Source organism: Etheostoma spectabile, chromosome 24, assembly GCF_008692095.1.
Source record: "Etheostoma spectabile isolate EspeVRDwgs_2016 chromosome 24, UIUC_Espe_1.0, whole genome shotgun sequence".
Classification (NCBI taxonomy): domain Eukaryota; kingdom Metazoa; phylum Chordata; class Actinopteri; order Perciformes; family Percidae; genus Etheostoma; species Etheostoma spectabile.
Genome location: NC_045756.1, coordinates 4,251,038 through 4,277,722, shown reverse-complemented (window position 1 = coordinate 4,277,722; position 26,685 = coordinate 4,251,038). Strand labels below are relative to the sequence as shown.

The 26,685-nt window shown below is 41.2% G+C and overlaps 4 protein-coding genes across 9 annotated transcripts in view; 2 read left to right on the top strand and 2 right to left on the bottom strand.

The window, feature by feature from the left end:
• Positions 1-3,888, top strand: part of sctr (secretin receptor) — a 5,942-nt gene extending 2,054 nt beyond the window's left edge. The window contains exons 5-13 of one of the 2 annotated variants that reach the window (XM_032506406.1): positions 825-934; positions 1,022-1,154; positions 1,304-1,457; positions 1,695-1,755; positions 1,864-1,933; positions 2,507-2,598; positions 2,888-3,026; positions 3,123-3,164; positions 3,260-3,888. In XM_032506406.1, coding sequence (XP_032362297.1) covers positions 825-934; positions 1,022-1,154; positions 1,304-1,457; positions 1,695-1,755; positions 1,864-1,933; positions 2,507-2,598; positions 2,888-3,026; positions 3,123-3,164; positions 3,260-3,445 — 987 coding nt within the window. In that variant the 3' untranslated portion in view covers positions 3,446-3,888. The remainder of the gene's footprint in view (positions 1-824; positions 935-1,021; positions 1,155-1,303; positions 1,458-1,694; positions 1,756-1,863; positions 1,934-2,506; positions 2,599-2,887; positions 3,027-3,122; positions 3,165-3,259) is intronic. The other variant, XM_032506405.1, reaches the window with a different exon arrangement.
• An 859-nt stretch (positions 3,889-4,747) lies between these two features.
• Positions 4,748-9,003, bottom strand: LOC116673976 (acyl-CoA-binding protein). 2 transcript variants are annotated; one of them, XM_032506407.1, is made up of 5 exons: positions 7,150-7,233; positions 6,549-6,651; positions 6,137-6,254; positions 5,076-5,138; positions 4,748-4,930 (listed from the first exon to the last, which is right to left on the bottom strand). In XM_032506407.1, exons 1-5 carry the CDS (start codon positions 7,209-7,211, stop codon positions 4,857-4,859), a joined length of 420 nt encoding a protein of 139 aa, XP_032362298.1. In that variant the 5' UTR covers positions 7,212-7,233; the 3' UTR covers positions 4,748-4,856. The 2 variants fall into 2 exon arrangements, with proteins under 2 accessions (XP_032362298.1, XP_032362300.1); XM_032506409.1 differs by lacking the exon at positions 7,150-7,233 and adding an exon at positions 8,898-9,003 and having other exon boundaries at positions 4,752-4,930.
• LOC116673974 (STEAP family member 3, metalloreductase) lies at positions 7,424-15,498 on the bottom strand. Of its 4 annotated transcripts, none has more exons than XM_032506401.1 (7): positions 15,450-15,498; positions 14,682-14,738; positions 14,292-14,534; positions 13,054-13,320; positions 12,403-12,927; positions 12,125-12,277; positions 7,424-9,200 (listed from the first exon to the last, which is right to left on the bottom strand). In XM_032506401.1, exons 3-7 carry the CDS (start codon positions 14,517-14,519, stop codon positions 8,913-8,915), a joined length of 1,461 nt encoding a protein of 486 aa, XP_032362292.1. In that variant the 5' UTR covers positions 14,520-14,534; positions 14,682-14,738; positions 15,450-15,498; the 3' UTR covers positions 7,424-8,912. The 4 variants fall into 4 exon arrangements, with proteins under 4 accessions (XP_032362292.1, XP_032362293.1, XP_032362294.1 ...); XM_032506402.1 differs by having other exon boundaries at positions 15,464-15,481; XM_032506403.1 differs by lacking the exon at positions 15,450-15,498 and adding an exon at positions 15,281-15,413.
• Positions 15,499-21,532: 6,034 nt separating this feature from the next.
• Positions 21,533-25,558, top strand: LOC116673972 (C1q-related factor-like). The gene is given in 4 exon segments (XM_032506393.1): positions 21,533-22,473; positions 23,163-23,301; positions 23,304-23,869; positions 24,294-25,558. Coding segments are annotated over 3 exon segments (936 nt in total). The 5' UTR covers positions 21,533-21,873; the 3' UTR covers positions 23,501-23,869; positions 24,294-25,558.
• Positions 25,559-26,685: the final 1,127 nt, after the last annotated feature.

Sequence of the window (26,685 nt, the reverse complement as noted above, 5' to 3'; positions counted from 1 at the left end):
AGCTAGCTAGACTATCTGTCCAATCTGAGTTTTCTGTTGCACAACTAAAACTACTTTTTGAATTTACACGTGTTCCACCAATACAAGTTCCTTCCCGAGGCTATTTTGCAGCGGCACCGTGGCGCCGCCAGGTGGTTAGCGCCGACCAAGACGATTGTGATTGGTTTAAAGAAATGCCAATAAACCAGAACTCATTTTCCTCCAATCCCGGAATGCTGTGTGGACTTGCCAGACCCTCCTGTACAATGCTGTGGAGGAAGGTCTGGCGATGCGAGACTAAGAATGAGAGGGTTAAAGAAGCTTTGGTGAAAAAAAAAAATAATAATAATAATAACAATCAGCTGTAAGAGAAAATAAAAAGCCACACAAAAAAGTGAAATGTTCAAGTATTACTGGGCAGATATAACTTTTATCTGCGGTGTGTTCTAAATATGTTTGTAGCTAACCATTAGGATTTTTTACATTAGCGTAATAGGTAGTAAACTTTCCCTTAGACTTCTCAAGTCCCCGCACAGTGGCTATGATTGTAATCTCTGTAATTATCGGGCGGGGTAGATACAATGTATTGTCAAGTGATGCTGTTTTGGGGTACCCAGATAGCTCAGTTGGTAGAGTAAGTGTCCGCGTATAGAGGTTTACTCTATGATGCAGTGGGCCCAGATTTGATTCCGGCCTGTGGCCCTTTGCTGCATGTCAGTCCCCCTTTCTCTCCACTGTTATGTCTTCATATTTCCTGTCAAATAAAGTCTTAAAACGCCCCAAAAAAGAATCTTTAATCTGCTGTATTGGAGGTGATAAAGTGCTGCTCTCTTTCCTTTGTTCAGTCCTCAGACTCCCATTTGTATTTCTCCTACGTGAAGACCATGTACACAGCCGGATACACACTCTCTCTCATCTCCCTCGCCATCGCCGTCACCATATTCTGTCTGTTTAGGTGAGAAACACCTTTTCATCGCCCTTTCTCGCTCTTTCCACTAAGACTAGAGTCAAATGCATTGGTTGAATGTAACTATTTCTGCAGAAAGCTGCACTGTACCAGGAACCACATTCACATCCAGCTGTTTATCTCCTTCATCCTGAGAGCCATCTTCATCTTCATCAGAGACTCTCTGCTGTTTACCAATGAAGAGCTCTATCACTGTGACCACTACCCTGTATGTATGGGTGCATGGACCCTTTTTATGTCACACCCTCCCATCTTTACATCTACATTGTACAGATACAGAAAGGTGTTATTATTTTTTTTCCCTTAGCGCTTACATAGGAGTGTCTGATTGACGCACCCTTCTTTTCTGTGCGGCAGGTGGCATGTAAGGTGGTGTTGATGTTTTCCAACTACTCCATCCTGGCAAACTACAGCTGGCTGCTGGCGGAGGGTCACTTCCTCATCACCCTGGTGAGCCGCTCCTTCTTCTCCCTGAAGAAACACCTCGCCTGGTACATCGTCCTCAGCTGGGGTAGGGAGAAATCAAGTGCATCACACAAAAAACAACAATAAGTCACAATAATGCAATAAATCGGCCATAACATCTGAGGTTACTCTAACCTTTTACCCTACCTGTGTCACACTTAGGGAATTACTTAAATGGCCTCACAGTGCTAGTTTAAAGTTGCAGAAATATAATGTTTTGAAATAATATTATAGCACCTTTTGTCTTTGCTTCCGTTTACCCAAGCTTGATTTCATCACACAGGTTTACCTTTGATTGTTATTGTCTCCTGGGGATGCGCCAAGTATTTTTATGAAGACGAAGGGTAAGGGGACTAACGATTGGTTTCACTCATTCATTTGCAGTTTTGTGATTATCTTTATTACATATTAAGTGTGTCATTTGAAAACGATCTCTTACTTCATTGCCAAAGCTGTTGGGAAACCAGGAGACATGAATGGATTTGGTGGATTCTTCGAGTACCAGTTCTTCTGACTATATCTGTAAAACGTTTTATTTTTTACTTAAATTCCATTATTTTTGAAAACATTATATAAAAAAAAATTGTTTGATATTTTGGGGAATTTAGTTAATCACCTTTTTTGCCAAGAATTAGATGAGAAGCTGGATACCACTCTCATACATGTGTACAATTTGAAGTTACAGCCCAGCAGTTGGTAAGGTTAGCTTAGCATAAAGACTGGAAACCGCTTTCTAGCAACTCCAAAGCTCATTGTGCTATTATGGATTATTATGTGGGTTCTGGGACGGACCAGTAATCGCTGGTTGCCTGGCAACTTTACAGTGATTGTTTTAGTTTTTATTGCTATATTCGTTATTTTTTTAGCCTTATGTTGAAAGTTTTTACAGAGCCTGGCTAGCCATTTCCCAGTTTCCAGTCTTTATGCTAAGCTAAGCTAAGCTAACTGGCACTAGGTTCAAATTCAGCATACATATGTGAGCGGGATAAATCTTCTATTCTAGCTCTTGGCAAGAACGCAAACTAGCGTTATTCCCAAAATGTTAAACAACTTGCATGACAGAATAGTATAACAATAATGTTTTACTCATTTCAGATCAATCTCATCTTTTTTGGGGGCATTTTGAGGATACTGGTAAACAAACTCAGAATGCCAGATGCACAGAGGAATGAATTCAGCCAGTACAAGTGAGTAGGGATCCCACTCTGGGATTGTGGCACAGTTATACTATTCATCTGTTGTGTGAAGTTGAGGCCAGTGGTGGTTTACATGTGAAAAAGCATAGTCTTTGAGGAACGGGAATGAACTTTGCATTAGATAAGGTCATAAAGATGGTTCCCCATTTGCTTTTGTTAATACGAGTAAAAGTACAAACACAAGCAGATCAGTTTCACAGGGACTGATGCAAATATAAGGACATAAAACAGTAGGTCAGTGCGTTAGGGTTAAAAATACTTTGCTTTTTCCTTTCACCAGGAGGCTAATCAAATCCACGTTCTTTCTGGTGGCTCTGTTTGGTCTGCATTACATCCTGTTTGTTTTCCTCCCCGTTGAAGTCAGCAGCTCAGTGTTCCAGATATGGACCTTTGCCGAGCTGGCTCTGTCATCCACACAGGTAAATCATGTGTATGTATGAGAGAGATAGAAGGTCTAATCTAGTCAGAATGAATCAAACTACCCTCACCGACCTATTCTCCTCACACCTCTAAAGGGTTTTGTGGTCGCTGTGCTCTACTGCTTCATGAACGGAGAGGTAAGAAACGCTCAGCCAATTAGAGACCAAACTCAAAGCTCCAAAAGTTGACGTGTGGAGCAAATGTGGGATCTGTAATGTGCAACATTTTCCAGGTGCAACACGAGTTTCAGAGGAGGTGGAGGAGATGGAGGCTAACTCGGCACCTCCCCAGTCGGCGCCGGCAGCATCACAGCTCCATCAGCCACAGTGGCTCTCCCCACACACAGGTCTCCCTGCTGCCCTGCTCTCCAGGCAGCCCGGCAGCCGGCGGACTCCCCGTAGATACTGTGCAGATGTGATCCGAGTCGGGATTGGCTCATTTTCCCACTCTCATCGTCGATATACGCAATGGATCCTGGCTTAGTGCACACAACTGCAGCTTGGGTGTTTTCTACTGTGGTACTGTCAAATGCATATTCTTCTAATCCCTGGAGTGTTTTTACTTGATGACATGAGGATGTCAAATGCACTGTAGATGCCCAGTTAGTAAGCTGCCAGGTGCACTTGTTTGTAGTTCTTCTTCAAATGTATTAAAATAATTTGGCAATGATGTTCAAATGTCACATATAGAAATGTATTTTTTGCACATTGTAATTTTTATCTGTGAAAAGCGCTATATAAATAAATTATACGTACATTTTTAAATACCAATTAAAGGGGGTACTACGGTTATTTACTATTGCAACATTATGTTTTGGGGACTTTAATGGCACAGGTAGAAAACAAAAAAAAGAATGGTGAAGATATCCTGTTGTTCACCCCTTTTGTTTTGAAAAAAACAGCTGATTCTACATTCTCCATAATGCAACTCAACAGCATCATTTTGTAAACCCCTGATAAAGTTTTTTCAAACGCAGGCTTTTTGTTGAAAGAATTTGAAGTCTCAAGCTGGACTGATAAGCATACACCTACTTAAAAACGCTCAATGACGTGCAACAACATGCGTTCCATTATATTTTTGATATATTTTGAATTGTCATCTGTGTTTTTTTTATTCTTCACATAGGCTAAATAAAGGTATTGCCACCGTAAATTGGTGCATACAAGTGTATTCGAAATACAGGATATGAAGTTGTTGGTCAACATTTCCTTGGGGGAGGACACCCAGAACCCCCACTAAGATATACCCCCCCAAAAAATAACAGTATACCTATTTATTACACTACACCACTGAGCATACGGACGCTAATACGAATGCTTTCGTCAAAGTGTATTTCCCAAAATATTGGTGGTACTTTTTTTGTTTTAACCAATGTAGAGTACCAATAACTACAAATTGCAGTGCTTTCTGGCATTTCAATGAATTTCATCTTAAGTGTGATTGTGTAAAATCTACTAATGTCATAAAAAACATAAAATCAATGCGAGGGCTGTTACAGATTTCACAGCGTGGTCAGAAAGCACAGGGGAGACACGTTGTTTCTCTCCTATGACTCTAGAGTCTTGCTCCAAAGATAATCACGTCACCATCTCACTTCTCCCTCGCTCTACCACGCACGCTGGCTCGACGCACACACCAACGCACAAATATATACTTCAGGCCACTAACATAGGCTACGGTGAAAGCCATCAATTGCACTTTACACAGTAACAAAGTACCAAAGATTGTAGCAGCATGTAAAATTGGACTTTAATTTTGAGTTACTTTTAAGAACAAGACGTGTGATTTTGAAAAAGCTACGTTACAAAATGATTTGCGAGAGACAGACTCTAGAACCCATATTCCTTCTTCAGCTCCTCCACCAACTTTACATAGGCGGCCTTTGCTTCCTCCTTGGACATACCTGTTGGTTCACAATGGAACCAAGAAAACCAGTTAGTTCTTGCAGGATAAAAAACACACATATAAGGTCAAATACATCAGTTGTAGGTTTGGCATATAATCTTTCATGTTATTTATATACAAATAAAAAGTTCTATAAATCTGACCTTTCCTACGTTCCCATGCATCCCATTTTCCTCGTCCTGCAAGGTCAAACATCCCTGGACGCGCTGTGGATGTAAACGCAACCGTCAACAAGTGAAATAACTGAAGCATAATGTACTTTAAGTGTCAAAACTACTCATGCAGTTTATATAGTGTTATACTATTACCCCTATCACATTCTACTGTTAAAAACGCACACGTGATGGATATTTTTTAGGCTGATTGTAGTATTTTTAGAGTCAATACATAAAAAATGTGTAGTTTTAGACGCATTAATAAGTAAAAACAGGATTTAGTATTTCTGCACTATTTAGATCTTAATGGTGGGAAACAAAAGTTATACAAAAAGTGAAGACAAAATAATAATTGACCAGTTTACTTAATAGATTAAATACAAAAAAAATGCATGTAATTAAAAACATTTAAAGATAGGAGTAGGGATCCTGCACTGGAGACCTCTGTATTTCTAGAATACCAACTTTATATATTTAGGAATATTACTACTGTTGCAGTTAGTCCCGATGAAGTTTATTCAACTATTTTGCATCTATAATTGGAATCTGGTAATAACTAAAACTGTCAAATAAACGGATTAAAATGTACTAAATGTATCACTGTTTTCAGATTTAGATTCCTGTAATTGTGTTTTTTTTGTCTCACATTTAGCCATTAATATTTAATGTTACAGAGGAATACTTAAGATCTGAAACCAGATCTTTTGGGTGCCATAAAATCCTAATTGTGAATAATCATATTCATAATAGTGTTTTTTTTAGTCATACAGAATGGGCACACACAGTCAAAAATTTGTTTCCTGCATTTCTTTTTTGTAAAACTGTCTTTTTTTTCTTTTCTTTTTTTAAATTAGCCGCTTCATGTAAATCAGGTATGGGCTCACCCAGACACACCTAACTGGTCAAACCGCATTCTTTCTCATCACACCCTGCCGGTGCCCTCCCTAGATGACTCGGAGCATATCAGAAACTGTCTTTTTTTGTGTGTTTTCACATGTATTCTTCAATGTTAGAAACCTTAACAGAACATTTGCACTCCAGACACTCACCTATGTTAACATCGCCAACTGTGGCTTGCTTATATAAACCATACACATCCCCCAGCACTCCATAGCCGGGTCTTTGTTTCAGTGACTTCACATCCTCCACTGCTTGCTCAAAGGACTCCTGGTAGGATCAGAGAAAACACAAGCTGACACAGACATCTTCTTATAACCAGACTTACTTACATGCAAAATGGTGTTTTGTTTTTTTATACTCTTGTTCAATTCTGTAACTCATCGCCTCATTACATTTACACTAGACTTTACACGTCTTGTGTAGCTAAGCAGAGGGATTCCTGCTCTGGAACAACCTCCCTGTGAATCTGCATAAGCGAACATCCCTGAGAGATGACTTAACAGTCCCATAAATCTTCTATGAAACATTGTTGGGAATGCTTCAACGTAGAAGAGTACTTACATTCATGACTGCTGGTTGAAACTGACACACTGCTGCTGCTGTCCCTGCACCTTGCTTGTCCAACTCGTCCTGCAATAGAGACCTTTCTCTGTGTTGGGATGTGCTGAGGAGCAGAAAGTGGGAGGGAGTTTCTTAAGGCCACACCGCCAGTGAAGGCACCAAGACACTCCTTGCTGGACACTTTTACAATTCTTTAATTATAAGGGAACAATATAGTTTGATTTGATAGTTGAAGTCACACAGGATTTCTTAACACTTGGCATGACTTGTATTTTACAAGTATAATAATAATTATTATTATTAGTATACTCATCTTACAAGATTATGTCTATTAATGCCAAAGCTAGATGACACTGGGGGTTTCTAGTTACACTTGCAGCATTGCAAAACACATATTTTTTAACAAAACTTATAGCCTCTTTCACATATTTGACTTTTTTTTGAAGCAGATTGAATCCTTTACTGATGTTATACCCGTTGTCTGTTTTTTTTTTTTACATGACTTGTTGACTTTGTTTTAGCAGAGCCATGTGGAAACCAAATGTCTCTTATTACTTGTGTTTTCTAAAGTACATATTCATGTCAAATGAAATGTTTTTACCTTTGGAAAAAGGGGGAACAAATGTTCTTCCACCACAAGATGGCAGCATCCACACATTTCATGATCTGGTGGGTTCGTTGCTGTTGCACACTATGGGTCGGCCTGAGATGAGATTATTATTTCCTTTATCATTATCAGTGGACATTAGTATAACGTTTAAACAGTGAAGATAGTTGTGTGTTATTTCAGCCTTTGGCTCAATTAACAATTCCTTTATTGCAGATTTAAAAACCTATTTTCCATTATTTAAGACAACACAATAGGAAAAAGAAATGTAGAAAACAATGTTTTATTCTATGTTCTCAAAATTTCCATTTGAATTATTTCCATTCATGCATTCATTCAAGTTAGAAACTGCTTAAATTTCACTACTACCTATCAAGTAACGATGAAAATCATCTTTGGCAAATTCACAAAACTGATAACATACAAACTCGTATAATAAAACAAAACAGCTGAAAACGGTGCTTTTCATGCTAATGATGAAAAATGATAAAAAAAAGTTCTGTAACAGTCTATTGATATTTTTGTAAGTCAAATGTGTGCTGATGGGTACTTCATCAGCAGGTCAGTTAGAACTAAATCACATTGTAACCATGTAAAAGAGACACAACTACAAAAAGGCAAGGTGTCAATGATATTTTTCCTAAAAGTTGTGTAACCACTTGTCTGTACTAGACGTTGAAAACCGACACACTGCAGCAGAGCATGGCAGCTACAGCAGCAGTGTTCTTCAGCTTCAGTCTTTGGGTTTTCAGTTGGCCACGAACAATTCCTAAACACCTGAGGAAGGGACTGTAGAGAAATTATTCGAGGGAGGGAATCCGTCCATCCGTTTCCTTTGCATACATCGCTTTGCACAGAAAAAATTAATTTGGGCATAAAACAGGTGCTTTACATTTAGCAATCCTTAGTGCCAACACAAAAATGGATAGAATGTAAAAAAGCTACACATCATTTGCCATGCATATGGTAATTGCTACTTCTACACTTCTAATTTGTGTAATGGTAGAGGACATCAAATATTTAAATCGGGGTACATCATCTAAAATGCCTCCCTCCCCACCCTGATAACTTCCATACAGACCCGGACATCAAGTTGTCAAAAGTTATGCAAAACAAGCTGTCAAGGCAAAATTAAACCCTGTTGCCAGTGGAAATCCAAATGAAAACAATGTTGGGCTATGTTGACGACTGGCTGACCAAATAAAAATAAAAAAAATCAATCTGTGTAGAAGTCCTGAAGTGCAAAAAGAAAACATAATTATTCGACAGGAATGCACAAGGCAAGAAATCATATTTCAAATATTCACATATGGAATCTGTGCAAAACTCAGATAAAGTCTTCAGCAGGTTCATTAGAAGTGTAACAGGGACTGTTTTGCATGAATGAAACCAGAAGCTATTATTGTTCTCCTTCAGTTCTTCAAATAGAGTACATAACAATAAATTAGAGTAGAAAGCATAACTAAATACTGATTAGGGGCGATGCATAGTGCAATAAGGTTGACGACCACAGCTCTACTGGTCAAATATCTCTAAGGAACTACCGGCTAATCTGATCAAAAGAAGCTCACACATCTCTGAAATCTTGCAGTGGGACTTAGAGAGGGGCCTTCAATACATTCCATGGGTGTATAAATCATTTATCGTCTGTGTGAGTGGTGTTTATATTCATGAGTGCACACATAAGGAGCTCTACTGTCACACCTTTTTGTGTGGATCCTCACACAGACACACACAGACACCTTACAGTGTGTTTCTCACACATTACTGACATTTTCCAGCCCGTTGCAGCAGTCATCGTCCGGCAGGGTGAAGCGGATGTGTCTGCTCTTTTCCCAGCCGCGGCGGATCTGTCCGAGCCGCCTGGCCACGCAGGGCACACAGAGAGCCAGGCGGCCCAGCAGGACGGCGAGGGGCAGAATCAGGACCAGTATGAAGGTAGGAGGCAGGTAGAAGCGGTACTGGGCCGGATCAAAGGCACGGTCCCAGCCAAAGAGGAGTGTGTGGAGGGTGGCCATGGACAGGGCGCAGTTACCCAGCGTGCACTGCAGGAGGTGAAAGAAGGAAGGTCACAGATTGCATTTTGAAGTGAAGACAATGTCTCATTGCAATCATCCTGTCCTCCAAATACAGTATATGGCCCTCATGGATTGAAGTGACTCTTCTTCAGTTCACAGTCCACTACATTATCTCACTATGTTACAGGCTGCTGCAGACCCTGAGGAAACACACTGACCTACCACTCATGACCTGAATCAACCCCACTTATGTATGTGTGTGTGTGTGTGCATATGCGTGTGCATGTGCCATGTACTGTACCTACAGGGCCCACAAATTAAAAATGACTTACCAGGGTGAGTCAAGTAAGGGCCAGGAGCTCTAAAATACACTTTTTTTTCTTTTTTTAAAACACACACTAACTGGGGAGAGCAAATCATAATTATTTCCAATTGTCAACATTTTATTACAGTGGAACGATAGCAATTTAAACAAAGAAGAAGGGGAAAAAAGAAACAAAATGATTATTGTAGATTGACAGCAAAAGCAAAAGCATTTCTGAGGTGTGTCTAAAAAAAATCGAATGGGAATTTGGGGGATTGTGGACCAATAGACCCTTTCCACAGCAGACATTTTGACCCGTCAAAATAGGAAAAGCAAAGGCCACCCTTTGCTTTTTACTACTGTGAAGCACGGACATTTACAGTTCCAGGAAGTCCTCTTCAGTGAGCAGCGTGTCCAATCCAAAGCCGTGAACTAGCTCACCTAATGTAAATGAGATAGGGAACCACTTATAAATGTTATTAGCTACACCTTCTTTTCCTGCTTTGACATGACATGTCTGCCGTGAACACGTCTATTATCGGTACAACAAGTGTGTCTCCATCTATGCAGAAAAAAAAGGTCTTGTGGTATTTAAAGTGGATATATTTGTGAACCTGTAATAATCCGCTGTTGAAAATAGTCCCCAACAAATACACTCCAAGCCCTCGGTTAGAGTAATGTTTGCTAAACTTACAGTGCTGTTTGAGGAAATACTTAACCTTTTAAAAAAATAAGAAGATGAAACTAATATCATTCACTTAATGATATTATACAACACTTAAGTCACTGATTTGCTCTGCAGGTCTAAGATTATGGCATTGCATTATTACATATTAGCAATTTCTGTAAAGTAAAACTTGTCATATGATGGCAATGGGTTTCATTTTACGTAATTTAGAGAGCACTGTTTGCGTTGTTGTGGTTTTTCTTGTACATAATCACAATAACAAAACAAAAGAACAGAAATGCTACAAATCATTTTGGCCTCAAAATAGCACTCAAAACTAAAAACAAAAAAATATGGACATCAAATTATGTGTTCTGTTTTTTTAAAGATTTTTCTTTATGGCATTTTAGGCCTTCATTTTCCATAGATGAAGACATGAGAGGGGGAATGACACGCAGCAAAGGGCTGCAGGGCAGAGTTGAACCCGCGGCCACTACATCGAGAAGTGAACCTCTATAAATGCGCGCCTGCTGTACCAACTGAGCTAACCCGGCCACAAATGACGTGACTTTTACACGTTTAGTAGAATGATACATTGTTGCCTTCTAGTTCTTGTCCGGTTTTTGGTCACACACTTTCTACATACGAACCAAGAGCTGTAAGCATGAAGTCATATGGACTGACAGTTTGATGATGTCATCCTGTATCATCATCATCGTCACATGGACCTACATCGGGAAATCTAAGTCTCGGGACCGACCGCGCGTCCTGCTGCACTTCACCGAACCCTATTACGTTCTCTGGTGTCACAAAGAGCACAGCAAGAAATAAATGATTATGAGCATTATAAGTCGAGACTGCATATGGACCTCTTGTCTTACATAATGAGGATGAGTAACGGGACAAAAAAAAAGAGGCGTCTTGTACTGTAACATTACAGAGGGGAACCGTTCATGCGTGGTCACCTTGTTCTACTTACTTTTTTGATAAGAAACTGCTAAAATACAACGAGTCGGACACAAGCTCAACACATCTCTGGTTTACAGTATTTTACAAATGCTGTGGCTCTTTTTTCTTATTATCAATTTAGTAAACTTAAAAAAAAATAATAAAAAAAACAGAGGTCAAGTGGATAATGTCCTGCCTTTAGGGACTAAACCTAAAGAACCTTTAGCATGTAATTGTGGTAAATCATGTTTGTGAGTGATGCACAAACACACAGCAACACACATACAGTACACACACACACACACACACACACACACACACACATACAGTACACACTTCTATACCCATAAACAAGTATGCACACACTACCTCATCGACAAACAGGCACAACTGGATAAGCCACAATGTTCTGCAGCTGCAGGGAGCCAGTCTAGATGTGCTGGGCAGAAAGTTGCTGTTTTATTGCTCCGGCTGTCCGCACATGACTAATCTGACAGCCACCGGATTATCTGAACGGTAAGATGAAAGGAAAAGGCAGCACCGACAGACCGCGAGTCCTGGAGAAATGGAGGCCAGGATGGGGGAAGTTAAGGAGGAGAGGAGCGAGTGTGTCTGTGTGTGAGTGTGTGTGTGTACCGAGTCACACACTCCTGACGGCTTTGTCATAGCCCAAGTTTAACGCCGAAACTGGGCCAACACACTGTTTGTATGTGCATATGTGAGTGATGTGCGCCAATGTGTGATGTGTGTATGTCAGCATGTAGGACATGTGTGTGTCTGTCACATATCTGCGTGATGCCTAATTCTGCCTGTATGTTTATTTGTCATAACTGTCTGTCAATCTTTGGCCATCATTCTGTATTCATTCTGTCAGTCTTTTACCCTGCATCCAAGAAGAATAGAAATCCATCCATGTTGCAGTACATATTTCATAGAAAAAGGGTCTTTCAGTGGGGACACACTCAAATCTACTTTTCTTGTGTTTCTTTATGTAACTAGTACATCATAGCGTGCGTGCGTGCATGTGTGTACCTGTATGAAGCTGAACTCCCTCCAGTTGACAGTGTTGGCCACTGAGGGCAGCGAGGTGACAGCCAGCAGAGAGAGCAGCCCGAGGGCCATGATGCCCACGGAGAGATAGAGCTCCATCCTCCAAACCTCCTCTTCAATCCACAAGTCCTTCCCCTAGACATCACACAATAAACAACTAAATCCTGTGTCCAGGGTTCATTTCTTTGCATATACTACACTGTTGTGACAGTCAGGGTTTATATAGGGTGTAAAACGTTCCTATGCATCTTTCTAATCACCTGTTTTAAAGCGTTGAGCAGTTTGAAGCTGGCAGACTTCCTCATGGGGAGGCACAGACTGTAGATGGCGTGTAGAGCTGCACACAGGAAGCTACACAGTCCAAGCTGCTTCCTCCTAGTTAGCCACCGGTCCAGCCAATCAGGAAAGCGGTTGTACTTGGTGCCAGACCACAGCTGGAGGAACGCGGCACACACACCAGGCAGGTAGACCAGCGCCAACATCACCAAGGCCACGGAGGGAAGAGTGACGTTAACGGTCTCGATGGGCATTTTGTAGAAAACATTCCTATGCGCTGTGACATAGGGCTGCAGGACGTCCCGGAGGAAGTTGTACGTGTAAAAGAAGATGAACAAGGACAGGGTGCAGAGGACTGGGATGCGCCAGGAGGGGAATAGATAGAGGGGGAGGTTTTCGATCTCCAGAGAAGAAGAGAGGAGGCCCATATCGACGGGGATGAAGCCCATTCTGCGACAGAGCTGCATCACTGAATTCTTGGCCTTGCTACTGTTACTGCACAATAAAACCTGGAGGAAAAAAGATGAGGTTAAGTTCAGAGAGTCCCTAAACATAGACTCCTCCATCCTCTTTTCTTTCAGGAAACATTTCATCTGAAGTCAGAAGCTTCCCTGGGCCTCTGTGAATCTACCTACCTGCCTGCTTCCATCCCGAGGTCCCATCTGGAGCGTCCAGGCTGATATGGTGTTAAACCCTTTGACTATAGAACTCTCTGGAAACAGGTCGGCCAGCTGTTCGGCATTCGAAGGCCCGTCCTGGTTGATTCTCAAACCATTGCTGACATCCACCAGGGTCTTTCCAGCTAGAGTCGGCTTCAGGTCCACCAGCGTGGAGTGGTGCTCGGGGAACACAGCGACAAAGACCAGGTCTGCCTGGCTGGCTGCCTCCATCTGGGAGGTCACCTGGAACACAAAGATAGAAGTGGTTTTACGTCACATAAGAGCTGGGTGAAAAAATACTGTATATCACGATATTTTTGACCAAATACATCATTACATTTTTACATTGCATTTCATGTCATTCATCATCCAAAGCCACTTCTATTCAAGTGCTTTCAACCTTGAAGGTACAAACTCAGGACAGCATGAAGTAAGTGCAAGTACATTAGCTTTAAATAAGTCAAACTTACACTAATGTTGACTATTGGTGCTTTCACAAAATATTAACACAATGAGAGTTTTGATAAATAATCACAATTATTGTTGCTATAATGACTAAGTGGGTGAATAATAAATAAAACAGCTACAAATGTCTGGAAAGTTCCAAAAATGACAACCTGGAAAACACAACACTTACATTTGATTTCTATTTATCACTATATCCAAAATTTAAGACAATATCTAGCCTCATATATCAAAGTTGATGTAATATTGACATATTGCCCAGCCTTCCTTGACATCAGGAGTAGATGCACAATAAAGTACATAATAACAACAACAACAAGACACAGTAGTAATATGCAGTTTAGGGTTATGTGATCAACTAAATAAGTGGCCAGTGAAATAGAATAAACTTCAATCAAATGGCTAGGAATGTATTTATCTTTTGAAGATGACAATAATATATAATTATCTAATGCTGATACCGAAAATGCATTTCTAAGAATCCTTGTTGATTCCTTATTCGCCAATACTGACAGTCTGACGATAGAAGTGGAAACTTAAAGAATTGCTAATAAACTGCTTTAGTCTGTTCCCATACCACCATTGACTCAGACTCCGATTAGGGATCTATTCAGGATAGTAACAACAGTTATTATGCCTTGTGGATAAAGTCAGAGTAAACATATAATTATCACCCATAGGGAGAGAAGCAAAAACACCAATTACATGGTGAGTGTGAATGTCAGTGTCAGTGTCACTGTGTGTGTCACCTCGGCCTCTTCAGGGAACAAAGCCGCGGAGCGTTTGGGGTTTCGACTCCCCACCACTACTTGGTAACCAGAGGCCACCAGCCTCCTAGCCAATGAGCGGGAGAAGTCGCCCGTACCCAGAATGCCAATAACTGGAGCGCCAGCTTCAGACATGGAGGCTTCAAGATGTCTGGAGCCTCCTCCGTCAACTCTGCCTCGGATCAAAGGCCTCGACATCTCCTCAGGCATAATGCACCGACAAACCTATACAGAAGAGAAATGCTCATTAACTAGGTTTATATTTATTTACACCCATATGACTTTAAATTGTTCCTAAAATCCAAGAAATAGAAAAGGAGAAAAAGAAAACAAGACGTTTCATTAGTCATTAGGATGTTAATATTTACTTACAGAGAGAGATTGTTAGGACTTGACCTTAGAGGCTTGATTTTTCATCCAACATGGGACCTGCAATAAAAAGTAATCATCATTATTAAGTAATACAATATGTAATACATGCAATATCAAATAAAGTTCTATCTGTCATATGGATGCTATTAGGATTCCCATTATCGTGTCCAAATTATAGAGTAAAAGGATATTACACACCCTGAAGACAGTAACAGCTAACTCTGTAACTAGTCTATCCAAATGGCTCAAAAATGAGATACCAAAATATGAATAGAATTAAAACCCCACAGGTTTAACAAAGAAGTCTGCCAATCATGCAAAACTTCATTACGAACTCCACTGTTAACTTCGATACACCCTTAACGTGCGGTAACGTTCCATTAGCAGTGGAAATAGTAAAATGTACTTTTTTTTATAGAAGTGCTGCATTGGTTATCATTCAGGTATGTGCCGAATTTACCAGAAAACCGCGTCTCTTCAGAAACCGTTTGAAGTAATGTTGTATCATTTATTAAAGCCGACCGACTAGCGATACAACATTAAATTGCAAGAAATCCATATTGGTATTCTCTTCAAAACAGAACAACTTCAGAAGCCACCTTGTTTGTTGTCCTTGACTGAACTCGTGGAGACTTAACCTCCGAATAAAGTTGCTTTCCTGATTCACAGGACGACGAAGGAACGCATACAGTGTAGATTTAGAACAAGTAATGAATAACATAACATAATATAGCTTCTGTTGGTACTTACGGCGATATTTTTACCTACTTTCAACTACTTACTCAGCTCGCGTCTCCGCTCTCTGTTAACTGATGCGCTCTTCCTGATAAGATGACGCAACAGCCAAAGCCCCGCCCAGCCACGCCTCCACGTGTGTGCAGTAGATAAAACAGAGCGAGAAGGAAAGAGCACTGGGCTCCACAAATGTACAGATTCAATGAATATGATCTAGGAATCTATTCAGAAGCCACATAACAGACTGTTCACGTTTGCAACAAAAACAAAAACTTTTACTAAACAGTGGTTACAAAGTGCTTTACAGGAAGGGGGGAAAGAGACACAACGTCTTTATATCTAGGCTGTAGTTATAACTTATAAGTACAACCCACATTATTGAAAGGGGATAATTCACTATTGCCAGCATGCTGACATTTGTCCCAAAACAATCTCATGTTGACACATCCGTTAACAATGGTTCGATTGGGGTTTTTCACACCGCATTGTATTCTGTTGGAAAAGGAAAAGAAGAAAAATGTACTCATTTCATATTGTCTCATTAGAGAAGGAGAGTTAATAGTAGCCTCTCCCTTTTACTCCATCTGTGGCTGTTGGCGTTTTTGATAAACTGGCCTTGGGATTAGAACCAAAAAGCAAAAACAAAATTGTGTTAAAAAAGAAGTCTCCCCGCGGGTCACACACTGTCAACATGACTTCATCATCTCTGCCTTTGCCACTTGCAAAAGGTTGAATCCCCCTGGCTCACAGCGCTGCATCAGTGTCACCACGTACACACAAGCGCGCACACACAGTGCATGCATGCCACCCTCTCTTTCACTCTCCCTCGGCCTTGGCCTCATGTTTGTTTACAACGCTTAAGGTTCCAGTCCTTGACATACACATTGGATTTTTATATTTTTTCATTCATAGGTATCGATTACTGGTATCCCCTGGTGTGGGAAGCCATTATTCTTACAAGTCAAACCACTGAGGTTATTCTGATCCAGCAGGGACAGGTTTCAGTTACTACTCTCCCTAGAACAAGCCTGATGATGTGGATTGTGGATTGATGTGAAAATGAGCATACAGCGAGGTATGGCAACCTTTCCTAGATTATCATTAACTCAGCATTGGGAGAGTTGGATGGGAAAGATTGTGTCAGAGAAGGAAAGGCACAGTCATAAACGGTTAGCCTGAGGTGGACAGGTACAGCCATGTTGCCATCTGACAGGGCTTCACTGTCAAAATGTTACATGGAGGAAGACATGTGTTTCTGTGCTTTCAAGAGCGGAGGTGTCTTCAGTGCTTTTCATCATTAGGGATTAGGGACACATGTTAAGACAGGAGCTGATGTTGCAAATGCAAATGCTTACCGCTGTATTGTTGTGGCTCAGTGAAGGTTTCCCACATTGAGTGAATACAGTACAGTATGTGTTGCTATTCCTAAATGAATCTGATGACACCAATAATTCATTCTGAAAGTCTTGTCATCAGGCGAGATAGGTTTATGACTTCAGGAAATATGCAACTAAAGGAAAAGCCTGCAAATAAACAAAAAACAGTAACACTTTACTTGAAGGTATCTACATAAGAGTGACATGACACTGTCATGAACACAATCATGACACATCACCACTAACACCAACCATAACCATAACCCCAACCATGACCCTAACCATAACCATAACCATAACCCCAACCATAACCCTAACCATAACCATAACCCCAACCATAACCCTAACCATAATTTGTCTCGACCAAACCGAATGACACTTACTAAAAGAAGAATTATGTCATAAAAGTGTATGACTTGTTTATAATGTTTAGGACACGTTCATGACAGTGTCATGTCACTCTTATGTAGATACCTTCAAGTATGATGCTGCCTTTCTTTAAATGAATGCTCATTTCTTTAAATTTCTTATGCTGCACTGTAACTTTTATTCTTGTGTTTTATGTGTCCTAATGTTTCTATTTGGTTTTAAACTGTCTATTCATGTGTTTTATTGGTTTTTAATGCTTATGATTTTTAACTGTTTGTACTTGTGTTTTATCTGTTTAACTGATTTTATATAAAGCACTTTGAATTGCCCTGTTGTTGAAATGTGCTATGCAAATAAAGCTGCCTTGCCTTGAAGTAAAGTGTCACCCAGAACACACAAGCAAATGATGAAACACTGCAAGTTGCACGGAACAAAACCAAACTAAGTTCCACAACAAAAGGAGTTTCCAGGGGACTCTAACAACTGATGAACACATAAATGAGCTCATGGAGTTACTTATTATCTGCAAAAATATCCAAGTCATGGAATCAGAGTGTTAAGACTAACGTCATCTTCAATCCTCAGTGCGTTTGCCAACACCACTAGCAAGGGAAAGTTTTAAACTGATTTCCCGAAAATCTGAGAAAAAAAATGTAAAATCCCTGCACATGTCCATCCACTACTGTTATGTAAATATTATGATTTGGAAACATCAGGAGTGCTATTAAACCACTGCAGAAGAAGAGAGTGCGACAAGATGACATAATTAAGAGTGACAGTCAAACCCCAAACAAACAAAACACTGTAGAAAACTTGATGGATTTATGACATTTGTTTTATGTATTAATGAGAGGAAGGCGACAGTCTCCTCATCGCTCCAAACACATCTGATGTTTTCCTCTCCTGCCAGTTTTTCCTATCTTCAATCCATAGACTTAACAACATGTTCAGTAGTTAAAATGGCATCGGGCTCAACAAGCTACAACACTAAAATTATACTTGCCTGTTTATGCATCAATCATTTTAATAAGATTAATCATGTGGTACTCTTAAAAAAGCAACTCCGCATGATGGGCACATTTACTTTGGATAGCCTTTCCATGCTTAAGTAGGCAATCTTCTTTCTTAAAGATTAATTTTGGGGCATTGTTAGGCCTTTATTGACAGGATAGCTGAAGACATGAAAGGGGAGAGAGAGGGGAGATGACATGCAGCAAAGGGCTAGGGGTGGGAGTCAAACCCGGGGCAACTGTGTCGAGGAGTAAACCTCCACATATGGGCGCCTGCTCTGCCAACTAACCCCTAGGATATCTTAATCTAGAATAGGAATAGCAGACTCCACCACACTTCCAAAAAACAACTACGCAGAGAGGACTGAATGTAAATACATTTGATGGGTATTGTAGAAAACAATAATAGGGTTATACGTCATGTAAATCTTCAAGATTCAAGTACATGTCACTGTTAATACTTCTATGATTTCACTAAATGAAAGTCTAAAGGCAGCTAATGATGGGCTGACTCATTTGTCTCACCGTATGGTTCGTGACACAGCAGTCCACTAACACGCAGTGTGATTAAAGCACGGCAGCCCCGGCAGGGCCCCGGGGTAGGCTAATCTCAGCAGCTGCAGTGCACAATGTGGACAGTGTGCCGTGCATGGTTCACCATAGCCTAAAGCTGCAGTTCACTGTACTAATCCTGAGTAAAGGTCATTTGTGCAGTCATGTACGTAGCAGAGTCGGGGGAGCACAATGTTCTCTGTGTTCTGCATCCTTATTTTCAGGGGTTTTGTTTTGCAGATGATTCTTGCGTTGTCTGACAATTTCTAATTGAAGTTTCCAGCTTTGCCAGGGCTGTCCTCTAATTTAAACCCTCAATTTCATGTTTGACCGAGCTCTCACGTCTTGCCGTGCTCTTTCTCACCTTCAGACATGAGCAGCCCGGCTGGAGCCGTGTTCTGGGGAGTTAAAGCTGAGCGGAGCACGAGTTGAAATTGCTTAGGGGGTGTAAACGGGGGAGTGGGTAGGCTTCTGCAGTGGGACCGGAGGGCTTCAGCTAAGCCTGGTCTCTGGCCTCTGAAGAGTTTTCAGCATCGCCTTGATCTCTAAAGCCTCTGTTTGTGGATGTGGGGCCTGTGCGCTAATTCCAGGTGCTTAGTTCCCAACCTGCACATTTGAAGTATTTCAGCTCCATCATGGGGAATTTTTGAGCTTCAGGATAAAATCAATAGATGCTTATATTTCCAATAAGCAAAGTCGCTCTTTATCGAGTGTCTAAAGAGCTATCAGTCTTTGAATAAAAACAACCAATGGGAGGCATTAATGGCAATCTTACTCAACAGCTGTGATCTTAAACCACATGCCTAGGAAAAGTGCACGGTGGCCTCACCGGCAAAGAAACAAAGGAGGCTAAAGATGTATTTAAGACAAATCTGTATGCAATAGAGCAATGATTGTCTGTGCACAAGAAGAATTTTAATTTGTTGGAGGATTGAAATTCAAGGCCCGTGGTGCTCCACCTCGCGAAACAAGACATCAAATATGTCCCTTCAGCTGGGGAGCTCGGAGCTGAAGGTGCCGACAGCCGTCAGACATCTCGGGTCCATTTCCTGCATATATTATCTGCCCCCCCCCCCCCCCCCCCCGCAATACCCCCTCTCGTCTGGTTTTTTGCTCCCCCTCTGTCTGCTGTTGTGCAGTTGGTCATCTGATGTCATAGTGAACCTGCCTTCAGCCATTGGTTCTGACTTTGAAAAGACCCCCTCAAGGTCTGAGTCAAATATGTGGATGTGTTTAGTTGCTGTTATCCCAACTTTAAACATGACTATAACCCGTATTTTTGTCAAGCCGAATTCGTAATAAACATTCTTGCCGTTTTTATTTAATTTCTGTTGATTTGGGGAGTCTACCGGATGTGATCATGGATGGCACATAATGGATTGCATAACCACCCAGATTTGATAACAAATACATTTTCAGCACTGACTTATTATTATATCTTAGATGGGTTAGACATAAATCCAAATCCTCGATCATGTACCTGAAAAATGCATGGATCTCTTTCTAAAACCATCATTTCCAAAAGGGGACTGTGAGAATACACTGCATGGTCATTTTGGCCTCTTATGTATTCCCCCTATAAGAATGCATACACGAAGACTCTATGAGATTTATGAGATAAATGTGCAGTCATTTGGCATTTTAAGGCATGGTATATACGCATGGAATGATACATTCCAATGTAAGATTGATATCTTTTTCCATTCATATATATTCTATACATATTTATGAATAAATGTTTAGTGCCTTCTTGCATAATAATTGTGCAGACCTAAACTTTACGCACAAGAGGCGCCTGGTCCCCTGTCAAGTCAGTCAAACCTAAATAGAGGACTTCCTGTTGCACATTTAAAAATAAAACCGTTGTTGGTAATCTGATTTTTTTTTTTGTCTAATAATTATGTTTCCAGAAAGTGGATGATTTGGTGGTTAGCCGGATGCAGTGGTAAAACTAAAGAGTAAACGGCTTGCATTCAAATTTTTACTTAAGTACAGAAAGATGACTCATACTGTATCTGGTCCTGTCAATGTTATTAAGTTAAATCATTATTAATGATGCACAGTACGATTATGTGGCAGTCAGGGTTCAAAATGACCTTGTTGTCTACCAGCCAAAGGGCTAGTGGACAGCAGTAGTATGTTTCACCAGCATTTGGCTGCTAAATGGTGCTGGATTTGAACCCTGGTTGCAGTTGATAAAGTTGCAGCTCATTTTAACTGCTTCATGCTCTTGTCTAGTTTAATCCATCACAATGCATCACATATTATAAACTGACCATGTGTTTTGTGTAAAATAGAAATTTAGCAAATATCCTACTTACTAGCTGTCAAATAATCTACATGCAGTGGAGTAAAAAGTAATTGACCCTCTGTACTGTAGTGGAATAGAAATATAAAGCAACATGTACTCAAGTATCATACAATTATACTCAATAATAATTGATTGACATAATAAATGTGGCCTAGGCAGTGCAGCCTTAGATCCCAGGGTTGTCGGACTGGGGTTAGAAAAGGGGACAGAGTACCCTCATGTGAGGAGGACCCAGAGAATTGCTAGACTGTAAAGCTGTGGATGCGGGGAGGGGCCCATTGGAAATGCCTTTCCACAGGGCCAATTGTGCTATGCCCATGTCAGATCCTAATGCTTATTAAAAATGCAGTTTTGGTTCTGATGTGCACGCTCAACGTGCATATTTAACACCAGAGTTTACAACTGTAAACTTAACTGATGTCTATTTGGATTTGAATTGATTTTTACACATTTTCTCTAGTCTTAAACGCAACACGTCCTTAATCTACTTTTAATTTGAAGGCCATATCCCGTTTCTTCCGGTCTTATCCCCAGTAACTTTGACAGCTGGCTGCAGCTGGACGCCGCTGTCCGCGCGCAACTATCCATCCAGCCAGGACGCGCACCCGCTCCCCGGTCACAGCCACTGCCCAGGGGCTCGAAGCCACCAATTAGAACAGCTGGGACCAGGGATGCGCACTCAATTAACGTAATCTCTTTTTCTTTTTGTTGTCCTAAAAGACCCCCTGTCCTCCGTCACAATTCCCCCCCAGAGCAGCTCCGAGGGGTTTCTCTCGTCCTTTCGTCCCCGAGCCGCGCGGAGGAAGTGCTGGCTGGTCCTTGTGCTGACCGCCGTCGCGATGGTTCTGCTGGCTCTGGCCGTGGCGGTCCCGTTACTGCTGCTCCGCACCTCGGACACCTCCGCTCATTACTACGAAATGATGGGCACCTGTCGGATGGTTTGCGACCCGTACACCCCAAAACCGGGAAGCGCCACCGCCATGGAGGTGATCCAGAACGTAAACGGTATCGCTCCGCAGCCGCCGATGGCGCAGGGGAGCCGCGGGGAGCCCGGGCGACCGGGTAAACCGGGATCCAGGGGTCCGCCGGGAGAACCAGGACCCCCGGGTCCGAGGGGGCCACCGGGTGAGCGCGGCAACGGTAAACTCGCCTTCCCCGCGGTAACCGGACCTGTTGGGTCTGAGAACGGCGAAACGGACGGTGTGAACTCCACGGCCAACAGTTTCAGGATCGCTTTCTACGTTGGTCTGAAGAACCCACATGAGGGGTATGAGGTGTTAAAGTTTGACGACGTGATTACAAACTTGGGGAACCAGTACGACGCCAGCACCGGGAAGTTCACCTGCCATGTGTCCGGGATCTATTTCTTCACCTACCATGTGTTGATGCGGGGAGGAGACGGGACCAGCATGTGGGCCGACCTGTGCAAAAACGGACAGGTAAGATTGGACCTATAGATCAACAGGATGAATAATGACGACCATCAGGTCGAACCGAGTCCAGTACACTTTGACTTGGTCGTGACAACATCTAAGGGGACATTTCCGCAAAAATTGGTCTTTTTTTTAAAAATAGAGACTCAGTAAATTACCTGAGATATATGCATATTGCTCAAAAAGCGCACATTGCCTGAGGCTCGATCTGTTATTCTCCTTAACACGACTTATATAACTGCATATTCTCAGTGTGCATGCTCTTTGTTTGTTTGTGTGTGTGTGTGTGTGTGTGTGTGTAAACCCTGTTTGAATGAGTGCTTCCTGCAGATGTTAACAGCTCCAGCTGCATGAGTAGTCAGATGTGAGTCTTAATATTATTATGTTCAATATAGATGGATTCAATTCAAACTTTTTATAAGTGTCTCTGGATCCAACTTGATTTTTATAACTATTGTTTATCATTATTCCATAATGGTTAGTAGTGGTTTTAACCTATTTACCCAACATTCCTCTTCCCTTTTCCCTTTGAGTGTCTATTTTTTAAGGGTGCACCACTGCTGTTTCACTTTGCCTCTAGGCATAGATGAACTTTTCTACTCAGTCTCTATTTCTATTCTGTTATTAACTAAGGCTTATTAAAACGTCTCCATTTCCTCCCCCCCCCCCCCCCCCCCCCCCCCCCCCCCCTCCCAGTACGAGCCAGTGCCATTGCTCAAGATGCAGACCAGAACTACGACTCCAGCAACAGCGCCGTGCTGCACTTGGACTCGGGAGACGAGATCTACGTCAAACTGGATGGCGGCAAAGCTCACGGAGGCAACAACCAACAGTACGCACCTTCTCTGGCTTCATCTATACCCGACTAAACGCAGCACAGCAGGTTCCTTGGACAGTAATCACCACAACAAAACTGTTTCCATTGACGTATATGGTCCGATATGTTTCTCCTCTTTTGAAGATAGGTTCCACGACACACAGGCGTATCTGCAACTGTATACTCTGTTCATTTAGTGAGAGACCTTTTGTATAATGTGTTTCATTTAACTTAAGTTCAACAGCACTACTGTCATCAGAGTGTGTATCTTAATACTGCAGAGCTACAGTAACACCCCGTGCACGCTCCGAGCTGAGAAAGCATCATGTTTCTTAAGTTTCTTGTGAACACATTTCTAAAATGCAATGAAATGCACATTTCACGCCAACTTCAGTGGAATCGCCATGATCAGTGGATTCTCTTGCGGGGTAAATACCAGACCTTCTTCACCAAAAAAAAAAAAAAGATCTGTGCATGCAGCTTGTTATGACCCATATTTATGTTTATTGTCAGGCAGCAACTTTTCTTAGCCGTAGTAATTATGGCGGGAGCAAAGGCGGAAGTCAGGTGACGTAGTATAAAGAGGTGTCACTCCATGATGTAAGTCGAGTGCAGATTTGCTCAAAATTTAAACGGTTTACAGCATAACGTGTCATACTAAAATTTGTGAAATCCATGAAATAATAAACTTTTCTCATTACAAACAATGACAGAAGATGGAAATAATTCAAAAACGTTTTTGCTATCTATGGTTGTTTGATTGCTAGCTTGTAGCTAAGCTAGCAGTCATTTTAAGAATGTTTTAGCTATCTATGGCTGACAAGTGACAGCCTTTGTTGTGTTTGATGCTAACTTGTAGCCAGCAGTGAACCAACTTGGTTAAGTAGGTCCATTTTTACTGTACTGACATTACAGAAGTCTCTCGTTAGCATCTTGTAGGCTACCTGTCGCAAAGTGACGCATGAGCAACTCAAATCTGCACTCGACTTACATCGGGGAGTGACAAGAGGGACAAAGTCCGCTTTGGGAGGATGTGTGGGTCAAACCAATATGTTTACTTTCCCTCAGAAGATTGCTGTGCGTGTCCCGTGTGAAACCAAACATCAACGTTGATTTATTTGACCCTACGGGCGTAAGTTACATGACATAAATACTTATTTAAACCCAAATCATGATCTTTCCTAAACCTAACCAAGTAGTTTTGTTGCTTAAACTCAAGTAGTTTTGTTTCACAGCATTAACTGTTTAATTTGCGACCGTTTTACAATGTTGAATAGAGCGTCGTATTATGTCGTTTTGGAGGTCATTTGCGAACCACCGAAACGACCTACCTGTCATTTAGGTATGAGGACGTGTTGTAAAATACATTTTTCACGTCGAGTTCAACTCGCGTGAACATTTAGCGCCACTGACCAATAGTAAAAGTGTGAGGGAACAGAAAGCCAAAGAGTCCAAAATGGAGGAGGCTATAGTGGCTTCTTCGCTGTGTTGCACCGTTCACTTTTATTCAACCTCCTCTGTTGGAGTAGAAACGGTTTCACAAAAGAGACGTGCTTCGCAGACTTATGAGACAGAAGACAATACGTCATTTAATTAAACAGTGAATTTACCGTCCTGTTGGGGACAAAGCTAAAAAGCTTGGGACTCCTGGTTAGTAAGCCAGCTAGGTTGGAACAAAATGCTAAGGGGAGTGAACAGCACAGAGAAGCTTAGAAAGCTTTGTGACTCACTAGCGCTAGCATGTTTCAGGCTGGTTAGCATTATATTAGTTGGCTTGCCAGTTACCGTAGTTCACAAACGTCATCAAATTTCTACAACCGAATATTTTTGCGTAGATACGAGGATGTACCCCTTTCTGGTGCGACCAGCGCTAAAATACTGACACTCACGGCCACATGAATTGCTTTCATTCTCCAGTTGTTGTTTTTTTATTGCCAAAAAGTAAGCACAGCGTCAGTATTCATGGCAAAATGGAAACAACAACTTCACCTGGCACCTTACCTGGACAAGCTGGACCTGTGGTAGAAGACCCGATCAGTTAAAATGGTCTGACGCGACGAGGTCAGTGGAACGCATTCTAAATGCATTAAATAAGGTGCAAAAAATCGAGGCCATTTTGATATCTATAACAAGCCAAATCATGGTGCTTTGAGTAGTGTTCAATGTTTCACTAAATAACCGTACATGAAAGATACAAACGGATGTCTCGCATCGTTATTGACTCGGTTATATTTTGTTGTCATAAATGCAAATAAATATTGTGTTACAAACGTTGCTTTGTGTGAAAATCTTCAAGTTAATCCAAGGGTTGTTCGTTTAATTTGACAGATCCACATACAATCTGCTCGCAGATATACAATATACTGTACATATATATACAGTCTACTGTACATATATATATATATATATATTTATTTCTTTATTTGTCTGTTCATATTTGGTTCCACAGGCTGCCTGTCTGAATGTGTTGCATTACATTGTAGCCTACAGACTGTGGCAAGAGAATGTCCTGCCCTGTTGCTCACAGGTTCCAGGTGTCTCCCTGAATGTCCTTCGTGTCTCCGTGTCCCTGTAGCTTGCAGACATTTTTTAGTCAGTGAGCCTCGACACCACTCTGCTCTCAGACAGGGCGGTTTTGTACGACATGACGTCTTCATTCTAGTGTTCAAAAACATCTTCCAGAGTATACATTCTACTTATTGCAAATGCCCATCAACCAATTATAAGTTTATTACTTAATTGGCAACTATTTTGATAATAAATAATAATGCTGCTTTTGTTTGTCATATGACATAACAAATAAATAAATAAATATCTTTGCGCTGTGGGCTGATGGTCGGACAACACCAAGGAACTTGAAGTGGTCACCCAGGGTGCTGAAATGAAGTGAGGGGCCTTTTTTCCCACTTGTTTTGGACATTTCGTAGACTAAATAAGTAGAAAGATTAATTGAGAAAATAATAAAGCAGTCTTATGGATGAGGGAAATAATAGTTGCAGTCCTAGTTTTAAGTCATTACATGGAGCTGCTGTATAAGACTAAATTTAAGAATATGTAATGTATTTAAAATCGACATTTGTGACATGCATCTCAGCATTAACTTCTGTTAATTTGCTTTTATTGTGAAAAACAGCAAGATGTCTTAATGCCAATAGACACCAGACTGCTAGCAAAATGCAGCTTAGGTGAGTCCTGGTCTAGTTGTTATGGTGTGGTAAGATGAGAAACATAAATAACATGCCATTGTCATACATTCTCAGATGTAAAACTGGGAATAGAAGCTGGTGGCTGCCGGCTCCTGTGTTTCACTTCTGATTAACTTGTATTAAGATTTGCTTTAACAGACTCAAATATTGCTGTAAGCCTTCATTAAGATGATGGCTGTTTTGTGTGTGTTTGAT

Excerpts from the sequence above, each read along its gene's own strand:
- LOC116673976 (XM_032506407.1), bottom strand. The coding sequence starts at position 7,211 with ATGAAATGTGTGGATGCTGCCATCTTGTGGTGGAAGAACATTTGTTCC. Across the intron at positions 6,652-7,149 it reads TGTTCCCCCTTTTTCCAAAG|CACATCCCAACACAGAGAAA; the intron begins GTAAAAACATTT and ends TCTGCTCCTCAG. Across the intron at positions 4,931-5,075 it reads TGCATGGGAACGTAGGAAAG|GTATGTCCAAGGAGGAAGCA; the intron begins GTCAGATTTATA and ends GTGAACCAACAG.
- LOC116673974 (XM_032506401.1), bottom strand. The coding sequence starts at position 14,519 with ATGCCTGAGGAGATGTCGAGGCCTTTGATCCGAGGCAGAGTTGACGGA. Across the intron at positions 13,321-14,291 it reads TGTTCCCTGAAGAGGCCGAG|GTGACCTCCCAGATGGAGGC; the intron begins GTGACACACACA and ends TTTGTGTTCCAG. Across the intron at positions 12,928-13,053 it reads CTCGGGATGGAAGCAGGCAG|GTTTTATTGTGCAGTAACAG; the intron begins GTAGGTAGATTC and ends TTTTTCCTCCAG.